Source organism: Pongo abelii, chromosome 19 (assembly GCF_028885655.2).
Source record: "Pongo abelii isolate AG06213 chromosome 19, NHGRI_mPonAbe1-v2.0_pri, whole genome shotgun sequence".
Lineage (NCBI taxonomy): Eukaryota > Metazoa > Chordata > Mammalia > Primates > Hominidae > Pongo > Pongo abelii.
The window spans coordinates 48,350,878-48,372,656 of NC_072004.2; the positions used below are offsets into that span (position 1 = coordinate 48,350,878).

At 44.3% G+C, this 21,779-nt stretch overlaps 2 protein-coding genes across 2 annotated transcripts; one reads left to right on the plus strand and one right to left on the minus strand.

The window, feature by feature from the left end:
• The first annotated feature begins 9,913 nt into the window (after positions 1 to 9,913).
• On the plus strand, positions 9,914 to 13,188 carry LOC112128515 (uncharacterized). Its single transcript, XM_024235301.3, has 3 exons — positions 9,914 to 11,183; positions 12,055 to 12,169; positions 12,609 to 13,188. Exons 1-3 carry the CDS (start codon positions 10,799 to 10,801, stop codon positions 12,712 to 12,714), a joined length of 606 nt encoding a protein of 201 aa, XP_024091069.2. The 5' UTR covers positions 9,914 to 10,798; the 3' UTR covers positions 12,715 to 13,188.
• Positions 13,189 to 14,998: 1,810 nt separating this feature from the next.
• Positions 14,999 to 18,484, minus strand: CCL1 (C-C motif chemokine ligand 1). The gene is made up of 3 exons (XM_002827251.3): positions 17,769 to 18,484; positions 16,466 to 16,577; positions 14,999 to 15,332 (listed from the first exon to the last, which is right to left on the minus strand). The coding sequence occupies exons 1-3, from the start codon at positions 17,842 to 17,844 to the stop codon at positions 15,230 to 15,232; spliced, it is 291 nt and encodes a 96-aa protein (XP_002827297.1). The 5' UTR covers positions 17,845 to 18,484; the 3' UTR covers positions 14,999 to 15,229.
• Between the last annotated feature and the right edge of the window lie 3,295 nt (positions 18,485 to 21,779).

Here is a 21,779-nt window from a genome sequence, read left to right on the forward strand (position 1 = left end):
TGTCACAACACATTTCAGAATTTTAAAAAAACAAACATTTTGGCTTTCTAAGAAAAAAGACTTTAAAAAAAAGTCAATTCCCTCATCACTGAAAGGACTTGTGCATTTTTAAACTTCCAGTCTCCTAAGGCACGGTATTTAATCAGGATGCCAATATTGCCACCCTGCTGTAGCAGGAATAAGAGGCAAGGTATTAGCACTAAGAAAAACAGCAAAATTTCTGGACAAAATCATCTGTCATTAAAAAACAAGAGAGAGAAAAAGATAGACTAAGTGGTGAGCATTTTAATTAAGAAGGCCCAGTGTTGTTATGCAGTACTTTCTGTTAAAAAAAAAAAAAAGAAATCGAAGTATTTTAACTCAAGTAGGTTTAATTCACCACAGAAGAGCCATGAGAAAAGAGAGGGGGTTGGTAAAATACAGTATACTTTCTTTATAAAGGACTTGGGAGGAAAAAAAATCAGATTAGAAGATCATATGAAAGGGCAGACGTCGCATGGAACCCAGTTAGTGTCCTAGTTTATTTCTAGTCTTCAGACAGATCCAGAAAATAGAGTAAGATACTAGGTAAACATAACACCTAGATATATCTGTAAGGCATTTGTTTCCTGTAATATGGCCCATTCTAGCTTAACACCCACCAACTGAGATACAGTGAAATACTAAAATTGGATACTCAGATTATATTTTTATCCAACCAAAAAGCTCTTTAAATATAAAATTAAAAATTCCTCACTTAAAAAAATTTCTCATCACTGGTCATCAGAGAATTTTTTTTAAGTGAAGAATTTTTTAATATTATATTTAAAGAACTTTTTGGTTGAATAAAAATATAATCTAAGCATCCAACTTTAGTATTCACTATATCTCTGTTGGTGGGTGTTAAGCTAGAATGGGCCATGTGATAGGAAACAAATGCCTTATAGATGTATCTAGGTGTTATGTTTACCTAGTATCTTACTTTATTTTCCGGATGTCTGAAGACTAGTAATAAACTAGGACGAGTTAATGGGTGCAGCAAACCAACATGGCACATGTATACATATGTAACAAACCTGCACGTTGTGCACACGTACCCTAAAACTTAAAGTATAAAAAAAAAATTTCATTGAGCACAAGACTTCAAGCACAAAAGAGTGCATGCCATATAATTCCATTTATGTGAATTTCAAGAACAATCAGTGAAGACAGAAGTCAAAGTAGTGCTCACCTCTGGAAGGTGGGACATTGACCAATAAATATTTCTTATGTGCATCATAGCATCAAGCATCGCTTATTGTCCCAGCAAAATAGACTAAATGCCAAATAGCACCGTACGGTCATAGATAAGTTCTATTTCTCCCATTTAACAGAACACTATTCAATCATTAAGAAATTCAGTTATGGAGATATGTAAAATGACTTTTGACATAGCATTAACTAACAAATGGAGACCAACATTTATCCGGTAAAATTCCTAATACACTCACATGGAAAGAAAAAAAGAACAACAGAAATTTTACTGTGATTCTGTGTCAATGTTGAGTGTACATGTTGTTTTATAATATTTTTATGATTTTTGAGATATACTTTTCAAGAGTTCTAAGTCATCATATATTATTTTTAAAAATATAAATGTGTTTCTACAAAATGCTGCCCCAACAGAAAAGCTTCTGCTTCTTTGCTTATTCTTAGTACCAGCATGTGCTGAACACATGGTTTTTCCTGTTGGCGTTTTCCACTTGGTCATGGGAAGGGGCAGCTCCAGGCAACCCCCACTGGGAGTTCCCCAGAAGGAAAGGGCAGCAGAAGCTAGAAATGTAAACAACTAACGTGATGATGCAACAACTGGTAAGATGCCAAGTGCCCACTGGAGAGGAAGATGGTACACCTCAATTTGTCTGGGACAACCCTGGTTTATTCCTGTCTGGCTTGCAAGATAAAGTATATAATAGTTCTCGTACAGAGGAGACCCCTTATGGCTTCTTAGACCCTCATATCATAAGTAAGTATTCATTTTTGACTGCGTGCTTGTCCAGAGAATGCCCAGAAAGGGGACCGGATTTTTTAGAGTAGAAGCAGTGAAGCTTGCCCTGGGAGGTGACCAACCATTTATTTCAGATTTGGCCCCCTTTGACATCTGTGTAGTTTGGGAAGTCTTCATAAATGAGACATGATTTATACCAGGTCTCAAATGATTCCTGTTTGGGAAGGAATTACAGGTTGATGGAATATTATAAGCAATGCATATAGTGATGGATATAAGAAGTGCAGGTGGTATGAAGGAAGAAGTAAGGAAGTGGTCTTGTAATGTTTTCATGGGCAATGCATGGGTTTTTCTACCCCAGCATACCAATGGATGTTTCCTCTTCTGCAGGCTTCCCTTTCTGGAGAGACTCAGCCCTGGAGGCTGAATATATTGATTAGTGCTGGCTTCCTCCCCTTTTCAGTAGCCACTCCAGTGGTTAGACATGTTTCCTATAAAATGAAAAATTTGCACCATTGTGGTGCTCCTCAGAGCCTTAACAAGTGAAATGAGATAAACAGGGAAAAGTAAAGGCACAAGGTGCCCCAGCTCTGATTCGCTGAGCAGTTTTAGTTTTAATCTGTTACGTCAGAACTTCCCAATGAGTTACTCCTTGAGAATAGACTTTAGAAGGTAAACAAATCTCTGAAAACCACAACATTGCATACATTTGCCAACACTATCATGTTACTCTCTAAGACTGTGGGCACTAAGATTGCTCAGTACTATCGTGGGCAGATGGCAGGATGCTTGGGTTCTAAGATTCTACAGCAACATAATGATTCTAAAATAACAGGATTCTATAGATCTCGGAAACTTCTGTTATATAAAGATTACTGGGTTGGGAAACAGCTGGCTGAACTTCTACTCTAGACATAACTGCGTTACTAACATAGAACCTTCATAAGTTCTCACTCTGATTGGTGAACCGGGGTAGATTTTCAGGTCTTCATAGAACATCATCCATTCAGAGCCATCAGCAAATAATCCCAGAAGGTCTCTATTTCTTTCCCCAGTACAGAATCACCCTGATTTATGGCAGCAGGTTCTTCTGGAAAAGGCATGGAAGAAGATTTATAGTATTAGACCTATGAGTTGCCAGATTAAGCAAAAATATTGCAAGAGGCATATCTATGCTAAAAAAAAAATCTCCCTGTTTATTTGCAAGTCACATTTAACTAAGTGCCCTGTATTTCATCTGGCAAGCCAGCATTGCAGGGCCCTTCCTCAAAAAGACCTGGCCTACCCATCCATCAAGAGACTTCAGGTCTATAAACTGGCTTAGATCTTATAACTGGGTAAGAGATATGAGCATTTTCTACAGGGACTTATACTAGCTTTCTGCCCACTAGAATTTTCTACCTTAAAGTCAAAAAGCACCTTAGTAAGCATCTCATCTATTTCATTTCTAGGGATTCCATAGTCTTAGCTACAAATCCCTGCCAATCAAAGCACTCAGATTACAACTCTGGCCCTGTGGCTTCTTGGGGTAATTTTGTCCACCCTGTCTCCGCTGTTTAATAAACATTGCCACCTGGCTTTTGTTGCTCCTGGAACCCATTTCTCCCACTGAGATCAGCAACCCCAGTCTCATTGCAGCAGTGGTTCTCCAAGAATGGTCCTCAGACAAGCATTATCAGTATCACCTGAGAACTTGTTAGAAATACACAATTTTGGCACTGTTCTAAGAACTCTCCATGCATTATCTTATTGACTCTCCCAACATCATAATGAGATAGTGATTACCAATCAGTTTCCTCATGGAGGCTCAAAGAGGGAAGCAATTTGCTCTGAATCACATAACCAGTAAATGATGGATATAAAACTTGAACCCATGCTTAACTGACCCCAGTTCCCAGGCTCACATTCTCCTATGTCGTATTAAGTCCTGAATCACAGGAAAGGACAGACAGGAGATTTTACAGCTGGGAAGATTTGAATGTCCTCTCACTCATCCAGTTTATAGGAAAGTTTGGGGTGTATGTGTGTGAGTCAATTTTAAGAGTGATAGATGGAGAAAAATAACATATAGGGTTCAATCGCCCAAATTCAGAATTTAATGTACTGGCACAAGTACCTGGAAGGGATATTAATGGTCAGCTAGATTGGCTAATTGAAGTCTAGACTTAAAAACAAGTCTAAGAGAAGGAAGCAGAGCAAGATGGCTGAATAAAAGCCTCCACTGATCATCCTACCTGCAGGAACACCAAACTGGACACCTATCTACACACAAAGAGCACCTTCATAAGAACCAAACTTAGGTAAGTAATCACAGTACCTGGCTTTAACTTCATATCACCGAAAGAGGCACTGAAGAGAGTTGGAAAGACAATCTTAAATTGCCAACACCACCCCTCCCCTATCTCTTGGCAGTGGCTGCATGGAGCAGAAAGAAAATGTGTTGGGCGGGGGAGGGAAAGTGCAGTGATTGGGTGACTTGCACTGGAACTCAGTGCTGCCAACACTGGGCAGAACTCAGCCAGCGCCGACAAAGGGAGCATTTAGACCTGCCCTGGCCAGAGAAGAATTATCTGTGCAAGGAGTTGGAATGTTAATTCTGGCAAGCCTTGCCACCATGGGCTAAATTGCTCTGGCTAAATTGTTCTAAATAAACTTGGAAGGCAGTCTAGGCCACAAAGACTGCATTTACTAGGCAAGTTCTAGTGCTGTGAACTGGTGGGCGACATGCAACCTAGTGAGACACCAGCTGGGGCAGCAAAGGGAGTGCTTATGTTACGCTTCCCCCAACCCCATGTGTCACAGCTTGCAGCTCTGAAAGAGACCCCTTCTTTTCACTTGGAAAGAGAGGTATTTAAAAAAAAAAAAAACTTTGTCTTACAAGTTGGATGCTAAATAGCTCAGCCACAGTAGGAAGCCACAGTAAGGCATCGGGAAGGGTTGTGAGGCCCCCATTCCAGGGCCTAGCTCCAGGATATGTCCAGATATACCCTAGAGCTGAAAGGAATCTACTACCATGAAGGGAAGGACCCAGTCCTGGCAGGATTCATCACCTGTTGACTAAAGAGCCCTGGGGCGCTGAATAACCAGCAGCCATAATCAGGTAGCACATGCTGTAGGCCTTGGGTGAGACTCTGAGACATACTGGCTTCAGGTGTGACCCGGCACATTCCCAGATATGATAGCTACAAGGACAGGCCCCCTTGCTTGAGAAAAACAGAGAGAAGAGTAAAGAGGACTTTGTCTTGATCTTAACAGCTCAACTACAATAGAGAAGAGCACCAAGTGGGCATTGGTTTCCCCCGTTCCAGGCCTTGGCTCTTGTACAGCATCTCTGGACCTATCTTGGGCCAGAGGGGAGCCCACTGCCCTAAAGAGTGAGTCCCAGGTCTGGCAGCATTCACCACAAGCTGACCAAAGAGCCCTTAGGCCTTAAGTGAACATTGGAGGTACCCTGGCAGTACTCCTTATGGACCTGTGGTGGTGGTGGTGAACATGAGGAGAGACTCCTCTACCTAGGGAAAGGGAAGGAAAGGATGGAAAGAACTTCATTTTGTGGCTTGGGTGCCAGCTCAGCCACAGTGGAACAGAGCAACAGGTATATTACTAAGGTTTCTGACTCCAGACCCTGGCTCCTGGACAGCATCTCTGGACCTGCCTAAGGCATGGAAGAATTTGCTGCCCTTAAGGGAAGGACATAAGCCTGGTTGGTTTTACCACATGCTAATTGTAGAGCCCTAGGGCCTTGAGTGAACATAGCCAGTAGTCAGCTAGTGGTTCCAGTTGGCCCTGGGAAAGACCAAGTACTGTACTGGTTTTAGGTCCAACCCAGTTCAGTCCCAGTAGTGGTGGCCACGGGGGTAGTTGTGTAACCTATCTTCCAGCTTCAGGCATCTCAGCACAGAGAGAGATCATCTGTTTGTTTGGGACAAAGTAAGAAAAAAGAACAAGAGTTTCTGCCTGGTAGTCTGGAGAATTCTTCTGGATTTTATCCAAGACCACCAAAGTGGTACACAGAAAAACACAGAATAACATTGTAATTGTGGTGTGTAAACTATGCATAAGTTAAGTAGAAAGACAAAAAGATGAACTGATCCAAATATCTGCAACAACTTTTGAAGACGTAGATAGTACAATAAAATATAAGCAGAAACAACAGAAAGTTAAAAAGTGGGGAGATGAAGTTAAAATGTAGAAGTTTTGTCAGTTTTCTCTTTGCTTGTTTATGTAATCAGCATTAAATGTAATCAATTTTTTTAAAATGGGTTATAAGACATTATCTGCAACCCTCATGGTAACCTCAAATCTAAAAACACACAACAGATACACAAAAAATAAAAAGCAAGAAATTAAATCATACCACTAGAGAAAATAATCTTCACCAAAAGGAAGACAGGAAGGAAGGAAGGAAGGAAGGAAAGAAGAGAAGACCACAAAACAACCAGAAAACAAATAACAAAATGGCAGGAGTAAGTCCTTACTTATTAATAATAACATTAAATGTAAATAGACTGCAGTCTCTAATCAAAAGACATAAAATGTGGCTAAAAGGATGAAGGAGCAAGACCTGATGATCTGTTGCCTACAAGAAACACACTTCACCTATAAAGGCACACAAAGACTGAAAACAAAAGGGATGCAAAAAGATACTCCAAGCAAATGAAAACCAAAAAAGAGCAGGAGTGGCTATACTAATATCAGACAAAATAAATTTCAAGACAAAAACCATAAAAAAGAGACAGAGTTATTATATAGTGATAAAGGGGTCAATTTAACAAGAAGATATAACAATTATAAATATGTAGGCACCCAACACTGGAGCACCCAGATATATAAAGCAAAAATCATTAGAACTAAAGAGAGAGAGAGACTCCAACAGGATAACAGCTGGATAATTTAACACCCCACTTTCAGACCCTGAAACAGATCATCCAGCCAGAAAATCAACATAGGAACATCAGACTTAATCTGCACTATAGACCAATTGGATCTAATAGATATTTACAAAACATTTAATCCAACAGCTGCAAAACACACATTTTTCTCCTCAGCACATAGATCATTCTCAAGGATATATCAGATGTTAAGCCACAAAACAAGTCTTAAAACATTCAAAAACTTGAAATAATATCAAGTATCTTCTCTGAACACAATGAAATAAAACTAGAAGTCAATAACAAGAGGAATTTTGGAAACTCCACAAACACACAGAATGTAAACAACATGCTCCTGAACGACTAGTTGGTCAATGAAGAGATTAAAAGGCAAACTGAAAAATTTCTTGAAACAAATGATGATGGAAACACATATACCAAAACCTATGGGTTACAGCAAAAGCAGTGCTAAGAGGTTAATTTATATAGCTCTAAGTGCCTACATCAAAAAAGAAGCAAACCTTCAAATAAACAACCTGACAATAAATGCTTGAAGCAATGGATATCCCATTTACTTTGATGTAGTTATTACACATTTCATGACTGCATCAAAATATCTCATGTAACCCATAAAAATACACACCTATTATGTACTCACGAAGATTAAAAATTAAAAAATAAGAAGCCTACAGTTAATGAAGTTGAAATGCCAGAAATCCTCTAGAATGACAGGAAGGAGTCCAGAGACTCAGAGAAGTGGATCTGTTGGAATGGATCTAGTCTATCTGTTGGATCTGTTGGAATGGATCTAGTCTATGTGCAAGCTGCTGGGAGGCCCAGGGGGACACTCCCTTCAATCCAGGTATTAGGAAATGTTTTGATGAGGTTGTGGGAGGAGGGCAAGATGCTTAAGAGCTCTGTAGTGGCTATTCTTTATAGATCAGTGATGACAGTGGGACATGCTATAATCCCATAGTTCTCAAACTTTTGTGTATTTCAGGATCACCTGATGGGCTTGTTAAAGCAGTCTGCCATGCTACTACTTGTGGTAATTAAAGTAATCATGATATGTTGACAGATCCTATTCCTGTGCCCCTTTCCATGGTGCACCTAAAATATACGAGCAATCCAATCCCAGAATCCCATTTGGAAGTTCTATCTTATGGGACCAATTCAATGTCAGTAAGTGTCCCAGCAAGAAATAGATAACACTTAAAATGGAAGACTTGGAGAAAGCTTTAGTAAAGAAGCTATTTACAAAGATGTAAGTGGGTGAAGAGAGACCACAGGGGTGTTTGGTACCGTGAGGCTATTAAGAACATGGTTAGATTGCAAAAAATTTCTCCCGTTCTGTAGGATATCTGTTCACTCTGATGATAGTTTCCTTTGCTGTGCAGAAGCTCTTTAGTTTAATTACATCCCATTTGCCAATTTTTGCTTTAGTTGCAATTGCTTTTGACATTTTCATCATGAAATCTTTTCCTGTGCCTATCTTTTGAATGGTATTGCCTAGAATTTCTTCTAGGGTTTTTATAGTTTTGGGTTTTACATTTAAGTGTTTAATCCATCTTGATTTTATTTTTGTATGAGGTGTAAGGAAGGGGTCCAGTATCAATGTTCTGCATATGGCTAGCCAGTTTTCCCAGCACCACTTATTAAATAGGGAATCCTTTCTCCATTGCTTATTTTTGTCAGGTTTGTCAAAGATCAGATGGTTGTAGATGTGTAGTCTTATTTCTGAGATCTCTATTCTGTTCCATTGGTCTGTGTGTCTGTTTTTGTACCAGTACCATGCTGTTTTGGTTACTGTAGACTTGTAGTATAGTTTGAAGTCGGGTAGCATGATGCCTCCAGCTGTGTTCTTTTACTTTAAGATTGTCTTGGCTATTCCACTGCGGCCTGTCAGGGAGTGAGGGGAAGGGAGAGCATCAGGATAAATAGCTAACGTAGGTGGAGCTTAATACTTGGGTAAGGGCTTGATAGGTGCAGCAAACCACCATGGCACATGTTTACCTATGTAACAGACCTGCACATCCTGCACACATATCCCAAAACTTAAAATAAAATAAAATTTTTAAAAAAAGAACATGGTTATATTCCTAAATCTAAAAAGGAAGAACAGGGGATAACTCAGCAAATCTGCATAGGAGAGTCATGGAGAAACCACCTTGAAAGAAGTTAAAACCATTAGTTGAGGGATGTATCCAGGTTGAGGAACACAGGGAGACAACAGAGGAGAAGAACCTCAACTTAACTCTTCTCCCTGCTCTAATGTCCTCAGAAACTCCCTTGTGCCTAAACCCAGTCAGAAGCTAGAAGGTCAGCAACCTCACTGATGTAACCCACCAAGATTGGCTTCCTAGGGCACAGAATAGAATGGAAAAGAATGGAATGTGTGTCTGAAGGGACAAGCTTGTAATATCCTTTTCTCATGTGGGTCTTGACACATTTTTGTGTCAAAGTTAAGTAGGTCTCAAAATGAATTGAGTGGTGTACAATCTTTTGATATTCTCTGGAAAAGATTGCACAAGATTGAAATAACCACTTCCTTCAATGCTTGGAGGAATTAGATGTTCATGTCCTTTGAGCCCAGAGAATGTTTTGTGGGGAGATTTTCAATTCCTGATTCCATTTCTTTAATAGCTTTACAATGACTTCCTATTTTTTATTTCTTTGTGCACCCTGGTCAGTTAGATTTTTAAGAAATTCATCCATTTCCTCTAAACTAAATTTTTGGCATAAGGTTCTTATTATTTTCTTTTTGGTGTCTGCAGCCTCTGCAACTGGTTATATGTACCTTTTTTGTTTTTACTTTTTCTTTTTTTTTTTTTTTCTGGGACAGAGTCCTATTCTGTCGCCCAGACTGGGGTGCAGTGGTGCAATCTTGGCTCACTGCAACCTCGGCCTCCCAGGTTCAAGCAATTCTCCTGCCTCAGCCTCCCAAGTAGCTGGGATTACAGGCACATGCCACCATGCCTGGGTAATTTTTGTATTTTTTTTTTAGTAGAGACAGGGTTTTGCCATGTTGTCCAGGCTGCTCTAGAACTCTTGACCTCAAGTGATCTCCCTGCCTCAGCCCCTTTTTTCTTTTTTTTCATGTTCAGTTCAAGAGAGTTTTAGCTTAATTAAAGGCTACAGAACCAGCTTTGGGCTTCATCTATCCTTTCCGATATTTACTGTTTCCTATTTCTCTAATCTTAGCTTTTTATTTCTTCCCTTTACTTTCACTGGGCTTATTTTGCTAGAGTGGAATGCAGAGGGATGAGTATTCCAGGAAGGCGCAAAAACTGTGCCAAGTCTTGGAGCTAGGGATGAGTGGGGAAGGGACATGTTCAACCATTCTAAGCCATTCCCTCCCCACCTCCCAGCTCCCAGATATGTGCCCCTCGCAGGAGGAGCCCAGGAATGGGCCAAACACCTCACTTCTTTGCTCTGAGGGCCACCCCAGCCCTCCCATCAACAGCTCTAGAAACCCAATGGTCCTTCCTGGAAACACGGGGCCTGCATCAATCAGAGGTGTTTGAACCATGTCCCTCTGGGCCTGAGGGGCAGAAGGGGTCACAATATATAATGTAAGGAGCCCCTGTCATCAGAACCTGACTTAATCTGTTTCAGATATTAGACTTCCACATAAAAGTTGACTTGGAAAAAGACTTCTGCCTCTAAACGAAAGTTGAAACTGCCTTGGTAATAAAATATAAGCAGACTAGCTTTCTCTTCTAGCTTTCCCACTCATTTCCCATAAGATTTTGGTCAAGTTATTTAATCTCTCTGCATCCGTTTCCTCTTCTATGAAATAGGCATGATAACAATGTTATGTACCTCCTCAAACTAAATATATAATGTGAACAGAGTCCTTAGCACAGCACTCTTTCTCTACAGGAGTTAATTTTCATTGTTTTTCTTTTTCCTGTTGGAGAAAGTAAGCAGAAAACAGCTCCGTTATGGCTTCCCATGGTGAATGGCTGGGGCACATCTGTGTCCCTTTTTCCTCTCTGGCTCCTTGTGGCCTGGACAGCCAGAAGGAAGCCATGCCATGCTGCTTCAGCCCTCAGCTTCCCTCTTGCATTTCCTAGAAAAGTCTTTGGTGCCCAGCTCCAGCTCAGCAGATTCAGGATCCCCCTTCATCATGACTTGGTCAACACCCTGCTCAGGCCAAGGTCCTCTGAGAGTTCCAAGCCTCTCCACTCCCTATAAAAGGCAGGCAGAACAGCCAGAGGAGCAGAGAGGCAAAGAAACATTGGGAAATCTCCAACTGTTAACCTTCAACATGAAAGTCTCTGCAGTGCTTCTGTGCCTGCTGCTCATAACAGCAGCTTTCAACCCCCAGGGACTTGCTCAGCCAGGTAAGTCACCTCCCTTCGTCTCTCCCTCTCTTTCCCTCTGTTTCTCTATTCAAGGAAGACCTAAGCCCGAATGCTCCCCAACTCTTTTTTTAGATCGAGTCTCATTCTGTTGCCCAGGCTGAAGTGCACGGGTGCGATCTTGGCTCATTGCAACCTTCACCTCCCAGGTTCAAGCGATTCTCTTGCTGCAGCCTTCTGAGTAGCTGGGATTACAGGCACCCGCCACCACGTGCAGCTAATTTTTGTATTTTTTGTAGAGAAGTGGTTTCACTGTATTGGCCAGGCTGGTCTCAAACTCTTGACCTCAAGTGATCCTCCCGTCTCGGCCTCCCAAAGTGCTGGGATTACAGGCGTGAGCCACCACGCGCAGCCAAGTGCCCCACTTCTAAGCCCACCAGAATAGTAAGGCTCCTCAGAGGTTCACTTTAACATCTAATTTTAAAGATAGAAAGCTGAAGCCCATGTTGGAGGCAGAAGGGACCCTACCCACCCACCTCCAGGTTATTGCAGAGCAAGAATGAAACCTAAGCTTCTGACTCCAAATTTGGGGCCTTTTCTTTGACCTCTCTGATCATCCCAAACTCTGCAGATCTGGGACCACACCCAGGACCTTTCCCACTGGCCTTGCCCGTGGCCTCCCCTAGATGGCTGTGACATGTCTCCACCATGCAGCTGAGCCTTTGAGATCCTGAGGCACATGTCACAGGTCCCACCTCACCTCAGGGTCTAGGGTGGGAGTGCTGGGCTTGGGGGTGGGTAAGATCTACTTCTTCCTCTTTGCTTTGCATCCCATACAGATGCTCCCTGCTGTATTCAAGCTGAGAAAAGTCTAACACATCCTCAAAGTCTTTTTCTTTGTAACTATTTCTAGATGCACTCAACGTCCTATCCACTTGCTGCTTCACATTTAGCAGTAAGAAGATCTCCTTGCAGAGGCTGAAGAGCTATCTGATCACCACCAGCAGGTGTCCCCAGAAGGCTGTCATGTGGGTAGAAAAATCCCTGCTCACCTGGCTCCTCCTCACCCCCACATTCCCCAATCCAAAGTTCTGCCCCAGGAGACAGATGTCAGACTGACTTGAGATCTTACTTATGATGAGATCTAACCAGACTATGTGATGCAAATCCTCCTATTTTGGCTGCACAACAGGCCCAAAGAGGACCTATAATTTCCCACGCCCTGCTTCCTGGTTGGAAGCAGCCCACACCCTTTAGCAGATGCCAGGATCAGTTTCCCAGGGGCAGCAAGAGCAGTGGCTGCCTCCAGAGACCCCTTCTGTCCACACACCTCCTACTTCCTGTCCTGGAGGGGTGCCCCTTCACCTGTAGCAAGTGGACCAGGCAGGTTTAGAACCCAGTGTGTCATCTCCTGGGTAAACCCTCAAATGGTTCCATCTAACTGTGCCAGATCTCCTTCCTCCACAGCTTCAGAACCAAACTGGGCAAGGAGATCTGTGCTGACCCAAAGGAGAAGTGGGTCCAGAATTATATGAAACACCTGGGCCAGAAAGCTCACACCCTGAAGACTTGAACTCTGCTACCCCCACTGAAATCAAGCTGGAGTATGTGAAATGACTTTTCCATTCTCCTCTGGCCTCCTCTTCTATGCTTTGGAATATTTCTACCATAATTTTCAAATAGGATGCATTCTGTTTTGTGATTCAAAATGTACTATGTGTTAAGTAATATTGGCTATTATTTGACTTGTTGCTGGTTTGGAGTTTATTTGAGTATTGCTGATCTTATTTAAAGCAAGGCCTTGAGCAAGTAGGTTGCTGTCTCTAAGCCCCCTTCCCTTCCACTGTGAGCTGCTGGCAGTGGGTTTCTCTTCGGTTCCCAGGGGTTGAGAGCGTGCCTGTGGGAGTCATGGACATGAAGGGATGCTGCAATGTAGGAAGGAGAGCTCTTTGTGAATGTGAGGTGTTGCTAAATATGTTATTGTGGAAAGATGAATGCAATAGTAGGACTGCTGACATTTTGCAGAAAATACACTTTTTAAAAAATCTCTTACACAGTGGTGTTTTCTTCAGGAGTAACTTCCAACCAGTAGGGGCTCTCAGAGGTGTGGGTGGATGGCAGAGCATGCCAGTGGAAGGCGGATGTACAGAGGCCCCGGCCGTGGGGCTAGCCTGGCTCATCTGAGTTTCAAGGAGGGCCTGCCTCACCAGCCCAGGCTGTTCTGTAACAATGGCTCCAGTACCCAGCATGGGCGCTCCTGGCTCACAACTCATCAGTTTCATATTCAGTTCATTTCTTTCTTTAAAACCACACTCCTGCCAAAAGTAAACCCATCCCTCCCCCTCTAGTCTCCCACCCCAATCTATGCCTCCCCACTCCAAGCAGCAAGTGATTCAGACTTCATGTGCACCTGACACTCAGCGGGAAACCAGATGACCAAGTCCTAGTGAGCCTCAGGCTTGGTAGGGAAGAGGGGGCTTGGGCCAAACGGACTTTAGAGGATGTGGAAGTGTGGTCATAGCAAAGATTCTTTTAGGGGAGGTCCAAGATAGCAATGTGGGCAGAGGGCCTGGGGGGAATATCCCCAAACGGTCAGATATGGGGTTCCAGAATGTAAAAGTTGGAGACATGTAGGAAGGAAAGTTGAGGGCAGGTTCTAGAGGAATTAGAATATCAGGGTGGGGAGTTTAGACTCAGTTCTGAAGGCAGGAGGAAGGTGTGAAGGTTTTTGAGTCATCCAGAGGGAAGAATGGATGCCAGGAAGAGTAGCTATTGGCTGTGGATAAGATGGAGTTGAGAAGGGAGGGCTGAAAACAGCCTACTGCAATAGTCCAAGCAAGAGAAAATAGGGGCTGAAGAAAGGCAGTCATGGGGGTGGAAAAGAGGAGGCAGATTAAGAAGACTGGGCCAGATATGTGACGGGGGGCAGTCATAAGGGCTAAAGAAGGGCAGTCATGGGGGTGGAGGGGAGGAGGCAGATTAAGAAGACTGGGCCAGATGTGTGACGTGTTGAATGGGGAATGAGGGAAACACAGCATGAGACCTTTGCCCTCTAAAAGTGATCTTTAAAGGCGTGCCAACCCCAAGACCTAGAAATACTTCTTTCCTTGGCTATTCTTCCTTGAATCACACGTTGTACAAATTGAAGCTTGTGATTGTCCCTTTTAAAGCGTTGGCCCTCTTCTTCCTATATGTCCACTGAGGGTTTATCCTGCTCTTCCCAAGACAGCCTCACTCCTCCAGATAACCTGGGTGGGCATCTCAATCAGACCCAGAACCTACCCATGCCTGGACACCCACTGAGATCTTCCTCAAGAAGAGATGGACACTGCTGACAACAGCAGGGCCTGTCCCCCAGATCTGTTACCAGGCTGCATCAGGCAGTACACTTGGCAATGTGGGACACCTGGAGGAGTTGTCCTAGGAGGCAACAGCTCTAGGTTCTAATGCCAGATCTGCCCCTGAATTGCTGCATCTCTCTTTAGCCCTCAGTCACCTCATCTATAAAATGGGTTTAGCAACATTTTACAGGCAGACAACCTCACATGATCCCCTCCAGCTAGGGCAGTTGCGATTTGGTGATAACATCACCCCCCCAAGCCCTCTGGGCAGGGCAGGGAGAAGAAGAGTCCTGCACCCAAATGTGGACCCAGCTGTGAATCCCAGCTTTCTGTTCCACTGTACCACTCTTGGCAGTCAAATCTGGAGGCAGAGAATCTGCACCACCACCCCGAGTCAAAGCTTACCCCCCAGGACAAAGGCAGTCACTGAGAGGTAGTCACTTATTAGCCCAGTTCCCCTGGCACCAAGTGCAACATGTCTCCCTCCTCCTGACCCATCCTTCAGCCCCTGGCTCCCACCTCTCAATGCCAATCAAGTTTTCACTCTGAAATCCAAGAGACAGAGAGGGTTGGGGGTTGATGATTGTATAATTTAAATGTATAAAGTGCAACAACAAAGCTTATCAAGACCAAGCAGATCCTCTGTGACCCAGCAAAAGCAGGGCAGAAGGAATGGTGTAGGGCTGGTTGTTTCAGGGACAGGTGAAGCCATGTGGTTTCCAGAGCCCATAATGGAAAGAAATCTGCTCATTTTCTTTTTGACGGGCAGTGGCTCAGCATTTTTCTGCGCCTCTGAACCCATCCAACGGTGTCCAAGGCGCAGACCTCTTTGCCTCTCTTCAGCTTGAATCTGTGAACAGAGAATAAGAGACAAGGCTGAGCCACCCAAGCCACCACTGGGTGGGCAATGCACAAGCCCCGCCTCCTCCGGCTGCCAGGTCCCCTAAACTGCTCTTGCTGGGCCTTGGGCTCCCCTCTGTAAATGAAGTTGCTGCACAGGATGTGTGGTTTGCACGCTGGGGAACAGCCAAAGCACCAGGAGCTTATGAATTGAGCTTCCTGGACCCCTCTCCTGGTTTCAATTTGGTGTATCAGGGTGGGGCTGAAGAGCCTGAAAACATTCTGACGATTAGGTGGGATGAGAAATTCCCATCCTAGAATAGCTCTCTGCACCAACTTTAATGTTTCTGTGTCCATCTGGGGCCTTACTTGTTGCGTTGGACTCATGTGTTTGTGTGCGTGTGTGTGTGTGTGCACCTGTGTGTGTGTGTGTGTGTGTATTTTTCTCTTCTGATCTGTCTACTTCCTAAACTGGACTATTGTCCAATCTATAGTCCAACTCTATCTCTTACTATCTGGTTGATCTTAGACAAATATCTCTACCTTCCTGAACCTCACTTTTCATGATAACAAAAATATGTGCCCCAAGAGGATCGACAGAGACAATATACATGAAAAAGCCTGAAAATACTGACTGGTATGTGAAAGCTACCCCAGTTAAGTTTGTAAAGACCCTGTGATGCAGCTATGTTTATGCCCCTTCACAGATAAGGAATACAGAAGGATACACAGATAATTCAGTACAAAGGAGTTACCTGTCCACGGTCATCCAAGACTATGGGTTCCAAATCCAGAGGCAGGAACTAATCCTGGTTCCCTTGCTCTTTCCAGTGCACAATAACCCCTCATGCTTTTGTTAAACAATTCCTTCCTCTGAGCTCATAATGCTGGGATATAATACTTGGCACCTTGGAGTTTCAGGAAACACAAGTCACTGCAGGAGCACAGATGTGTCCTTCCTCACACCTGCTAGGAAGCTCAGCACTCCCTCTAGCGCCCAAGTGTGGCTTGCACCCAGGTGCTGGCAGCTCTGGGTTTAGAAACCTTATTCTGGTAAAATACTGTCATCTAGTGTCTACTCTTCTAATTCCAGGCTGGCGGGGTTCTGTTCTCTAGGGAGAGATTGAGCAGGTGATCACTTACATTAAGCCCTCATTGGAGCAGATGGAGCTGGTATTTTTGTAACACAGGATTGCCCTCAGGGAAATCTCTTGCTCCACAAATGAGAAGCAACATCTGGAGAAGGGTACCTGCACTAGAAGAGGAACATAAATGATGGTTTGCATCCATTTCTCAACCTCTCACCTGTAGCACAATTTTTAAAAAACAGACAAAAAAACACCTCCCAGGACAAGCCCTGGCTTGGGGACCACATCCAGAGGGTGCCGGTATAGCTCTGTCTCATCAGCCACCTCGTTCTGGGGCTAGGTAAAGAGTCAGAAGATTGGGGTTCAGATCTGAGCTTCCCGCACCCCAGCTGAGTGGCCTTGAGGAAGATGTGCCTTCACCCTGGCCCCAGACTTCCCATCTGTAAAATAAAACTTTTTGGAGCCTGGTTTCTAAAGGCTCATCCAGTTTTGGTATTTCACCACATGTGCATGGTTCTGCCCCAGTATTCATGTCCAAGGGCTCTGGACCCCACACCCTGGGGACCTGGTTAGTCTGATGCAGGACACAGTGGTCCACAGTTCACAGACCTGATCTGGGGAAGATTAGGAATTGTTCGAGGAGTCCAAACTGATGAGATGACAAGGGAAGAGCTCCCAGGAACTAGCTAGCTGCCCTACTCAGTCTCTTGAATCCCCTCCCTGCCCTGGTCCTTAGCTCTTTCCCAGCCCCCAACCCCCACTCTGTCCATGTGTGCATTCTCCTCCCACACCATATCCCGCAAGAGACCTGCATTCCAATCCCAGCTTCTTCCTCCTAGTTTTTCTGTTTGCACCCCCTTTCCTGCCTCTTACTAGGTTGGTATTCTCCAAACAGCCTTGGAGAGCAGACATCACCAACTCCATTTCACTGGTAGAGAAAGCAGAGTTTGAGAGCTAAAGTGACTTGCCCAAGAGTGACCAATTGTTAGAGCCCGGTCTTGCCTTCTGACTCTACTTGGTGTCTGTCACACTGTGGAAGCTACACCCAGGCCCTCCCCTGGGTCTTGGGCCTCCCAGCTTTACCCGAGTAACCTCACAGGTTCCCTTCCTTTGGTCTGGATGAAGCAGAGCTTCCTTGTACTGAAGCTGTCAGTTCAGTTCTCTGTGTTTGCCCCAACTCATGGTTCTCCTACTGGCCCTCACCCCCAGCCTATCCAAGTTCACCATTCCTCCTCTTTAGGTAGGAAGAGGGGAGATAGAGTTGGTGAGTTCAAGGAAAGGCCTGCTCCAACCCCAGAGTGGCTGACCACCTTTCTGCCCTCCCCAGAGAGAAGCAAAATGATGCTTGCCACACTCACTGCTTTTGCTGTCCACATCTTCTGGCCACATCCCAGCTAGCAGCAAGCACACCAGGGCTGTGGTGATGATCTGCATGTCTTCTGGTCTGGCTCGGGCCTTCCTGGAGCAGCTTTGATGAGCCTGGTGAAGCTAAGAGCTCACCACTGTGCCGTCCTGCAATGCTGAGGCCTTTTATTTGAAAAACTCCACCCAAAACTCCAGGCCATGGTGGGAGCCACAAGTGGGAAGCCATAGGGACAGGGAACAGTTGCTCACACCCAGTGACCATGTGGTAAACTCCTTTCCCCATCTCTCCTGGGTGGTATTCGTGGTGGTGATGGATTGATAGGTTGCATTGGGAACTTCCCCAAGGGTGGGAGCAGATAAGAATCTTGAAAAAGTGCGTGGGAACTGTCCTCGTTGAGTGGGAAGCAAAGAAAAGTAAGTGAGAGGAAGTGGCCTGTGTGTGGCTTGTCCAACCCTGCGTCATTCCATCCAAGTACTACTGCTTCACGGCAGAAGAGTCTGAACCTGAACAGAGATACACCTGCATTTGAATCCCAGTTCTGCAGAGGAGGGATTACATAAACTTACCCAAATGCATATTCGCACAAAATGCAAACAGCAATACATGTCTCAAGGATGTGAGATAAGAATTAAATAACATTCTCTATGTCCAGTGACTGGCCTAGATATTTGCCATTTCTATTTTTTCTAATTTTTTCAATCCTCAACACTTTTCAATAGTTTATTCTGTTCTAGGTCCTTGGTTAGCCCCAGGGAAGGCAGTTACCAATGAGGAGCACTGCCTGACCTCGAGCCACTTCTCTTCAATTCACAGATAAACAAGTGAAAGCCACCCAGTGTAAGCAGGGAGATAGATGTGTTATATTGGGGTTACAGAGAGGACTGAGAGCTACTCAGCAGCATCTGAGAGTCCTGCCAGGGGAATTTTCCCTTTTTGTTTTTTTTTTTTCTGGGGTCTCACTCTGTCGCCCAGGCTGGAGTACAGTGGCACAAACTCACTGCAGCCTCAAACTCCTGGGCTTAAGCGATCCTCCAGCCTCAGCCAGGGAATTTTCCTTTTTTGTTTTTTTTTTCTAGAGTCTCATTCTGTTGCCCAGGCTGGAGTGCAGTGGCGCAAACTCACTGCAGCCTCAAACCCCTGGGCTCAAGCGATCCTCCCGCCTCAGCCTCACAAGTGGGTGGAACTATAGGTGTGCACTACCTTGCCCAGATAATTTTTTTATTTTTTATTTGCATAGAGATGGAGTCTCACTGTGTTCCCCAGGCTGGTCTTGAACTCCTAGGTTCAAGCAATCCTTCTGCCTCGGCCTCCCAAAGTGCTGGGATTACCAGTGTGAGCTACCACCCCAGCCAGGAGAATGTTCTTTAAACAACATCTTCTGTGTGCTGATGTGGAGAGGGGAAAGCTAAGTAGAGGCAGGGTCTTGTACGATGACAACAAGGCATAAGGGAGCACACTTCATTTCAAATCATCAGGAAAAGCAGAAGTGTAGGGCCCAAGGAGAGTGACAGGAGTGAGAGAGTGGTTGCAGAGAGATGTGGCTGTACAGCTACAGAGAAGACTGGGTCATGAAGATGTATGCAGTACTTGGAATAAAGAGCACATAGTAGGTGCTCAAGAAAAAGTACAGGAGCCAAATCTAGGCATTGAAATCATGAAGCCTGTGTGCATTATATAGAGTGATGGCTAGACTGATCTACTCTGATTGTGCAGTCTTTAGCTCAAAAACCTGCAGTGGCTCTACACCATCAATTGGATGGAGCACCGAGCTACTCACCTGGACATTTGTGGTTCTTCATGTCGTGCCTCAGTGGATGCCAGCACATTCAGGTAATTGCAATTCCTGATTGCAAGTAACTGCCACTTGCTGTACTATCTCTGGGATTCTGCTCCTGCTGTAACCTCCACCTGCAGAGCCCACCTCTCTATCTCACTCTGTGAACATCCTACCCATTGCAAATGCCATTGTCTCCACAAAGGCACTTCTGCCATATCTAGCAGATAGGATCTCAGCCTCTTGTGAGAACCCTCATGCCTGGATCGCCATATAATTCCTGCAACACTTTCCTTTAGTCTACCCTCCAAACATGGGAATGTCCAAGTTGAAAGGACTCTTCCAAACTATCTACAACAGTGACTCTTAAAGTTTTTTGGGAGAGCTTTCACAAAAATCTGAATATCTTAGTCCCATTTCAGAATCAGAATCAAAACATATGTGCCTGTACATGTTGGAAAGAAAAAAATTTCAGGTAATTTTCTCAGACACCAGAAGATAAGAATCACATATCTTGTATAATCACTTCATATTATGATGAAATGAGAGGAAAGTAACTTGTCCAAGGTCATGTTGACCTCAGGGACAATGGAACTTGAGCCCTGGTCTTTTGACCTTCATGTGCAGCTGCCTCTGAGAACATACTTTTTACACATTCCACAACTAACTTCCTCTGCTCAGCCCAACCAAGTACCATTTATCCTTTCAACTGCTTTCTGCCACCTGAAAAGTGGTTGAAACCACAAACTGCTGTTGTTTCTATCCTATTCTCTTTGTCCTTAGAGACGGATAAATACTATGTGCTATTCATCCTACTATGCGCTGTGCATCCATCTTTTTCTTTCAACTTTCATTTTAAGTTCCAGGGTACATGTGCAGGGTGTACCATTTTCTTTATCCAGTCTATCATTGATAGGCATTTGGGTTAATTCCATGTCTTTGCTATTGTGAAGAGTGCTGCAATGAAGGTTCGTGTGCCTGTATCTTTATAACAGAATGTTTTATATTCCTTTGGGTATATACCCAGTAGTGGGATTGCTGGGTCGAATGGTATTTCTATGAGAGATGAATACTTTTTTATTACTTTACCATAGCGTGTCAGGAGAGAGAGAAGATGCAAGTGGGTGGTCAATCAGCCAAATGTAACTGTAGGTCCTTTAGATGTAGGAAACAGACAGGGGAAAATGTGGCCACCTTGGAAATTCTTTGCTCTTCCCCTCCTCCTGGGGTTGCTGCCCAGCCCAATCAAGAAGGGAAACAGGGCTGCCCCCTCCACCACTCTCTTCCCCTCCCCCCACCTCACTGTGGCCACAGTCAGATCAGCACAGGCAAAAAAAGAACAGCAAGATTTAGTCATGCTTTTCCTTTCCAGACTCCCTCAGCACATGGAAGGAACTGGCTGGAGGCTCTTATCACACAGGAACTTAATGTTTCTCATGGGTATCTCTTCCACCCCAATGTGACTGCCAAGGACACAGACTTCTCTAGGCTCTAGCACAAAGGCTAGGACTAAGTAATAACTCAATTAAATAGTTGTGTAACTGAACAAGCTGGGACAGATGGCATAGGATGGACTGATGTATAAGAGATGCTCTCAGAATAAACACTGAACCAGTTATTCATATGAACACATTTCTTCATTAGAAATTTGAAAATCAGAACTGCCTGGAGATAGGTTTTCTTAGTCATCTTTTATGAAATAAGTACCAATTACAGAGGACAGGTAGAGACCAGATAGAGTTCAGCCCATGCAGCTGCCTCTTAAGACATCTCCTCCAGTGATGCCCAGTGGTGTCCGAGGGTGTCCAGGAGTGTTCCAGCCCTCTTTCCTCCTCCTGGATGGCCTGAGTGGCCTGGGGCTTGGCCCAGCCTGCTTGCCTTGCAGTTAGAGTTCAGCCCGATCCTTGCAGATCAGGGCATAGAAACTGACAAGGGAGAAGTCATTTGCCCAGCATCATACAACCACAGAAATACTAGTCTTGCTTTGTCCAGCTCTGGGGTCAAGTCTTCTGAGTTCCCTCACTTAGGGAGGAAGCAAACTATAGAGGAAATGCAGGATAGTCGGACACAACTGGGTCAGATCTCAGCTCCACCACTTGAGCCTAGGCAAGTAATCTACACTTTCTGAGTCTTTGCTCTCTCACTGTAAGCTCCATAGCTAACTGGACTTGGCACAACTCTCCTCATTGTTTTTAAGATAAACTCCCCAGGCTGAGGCAGGAGAATCGC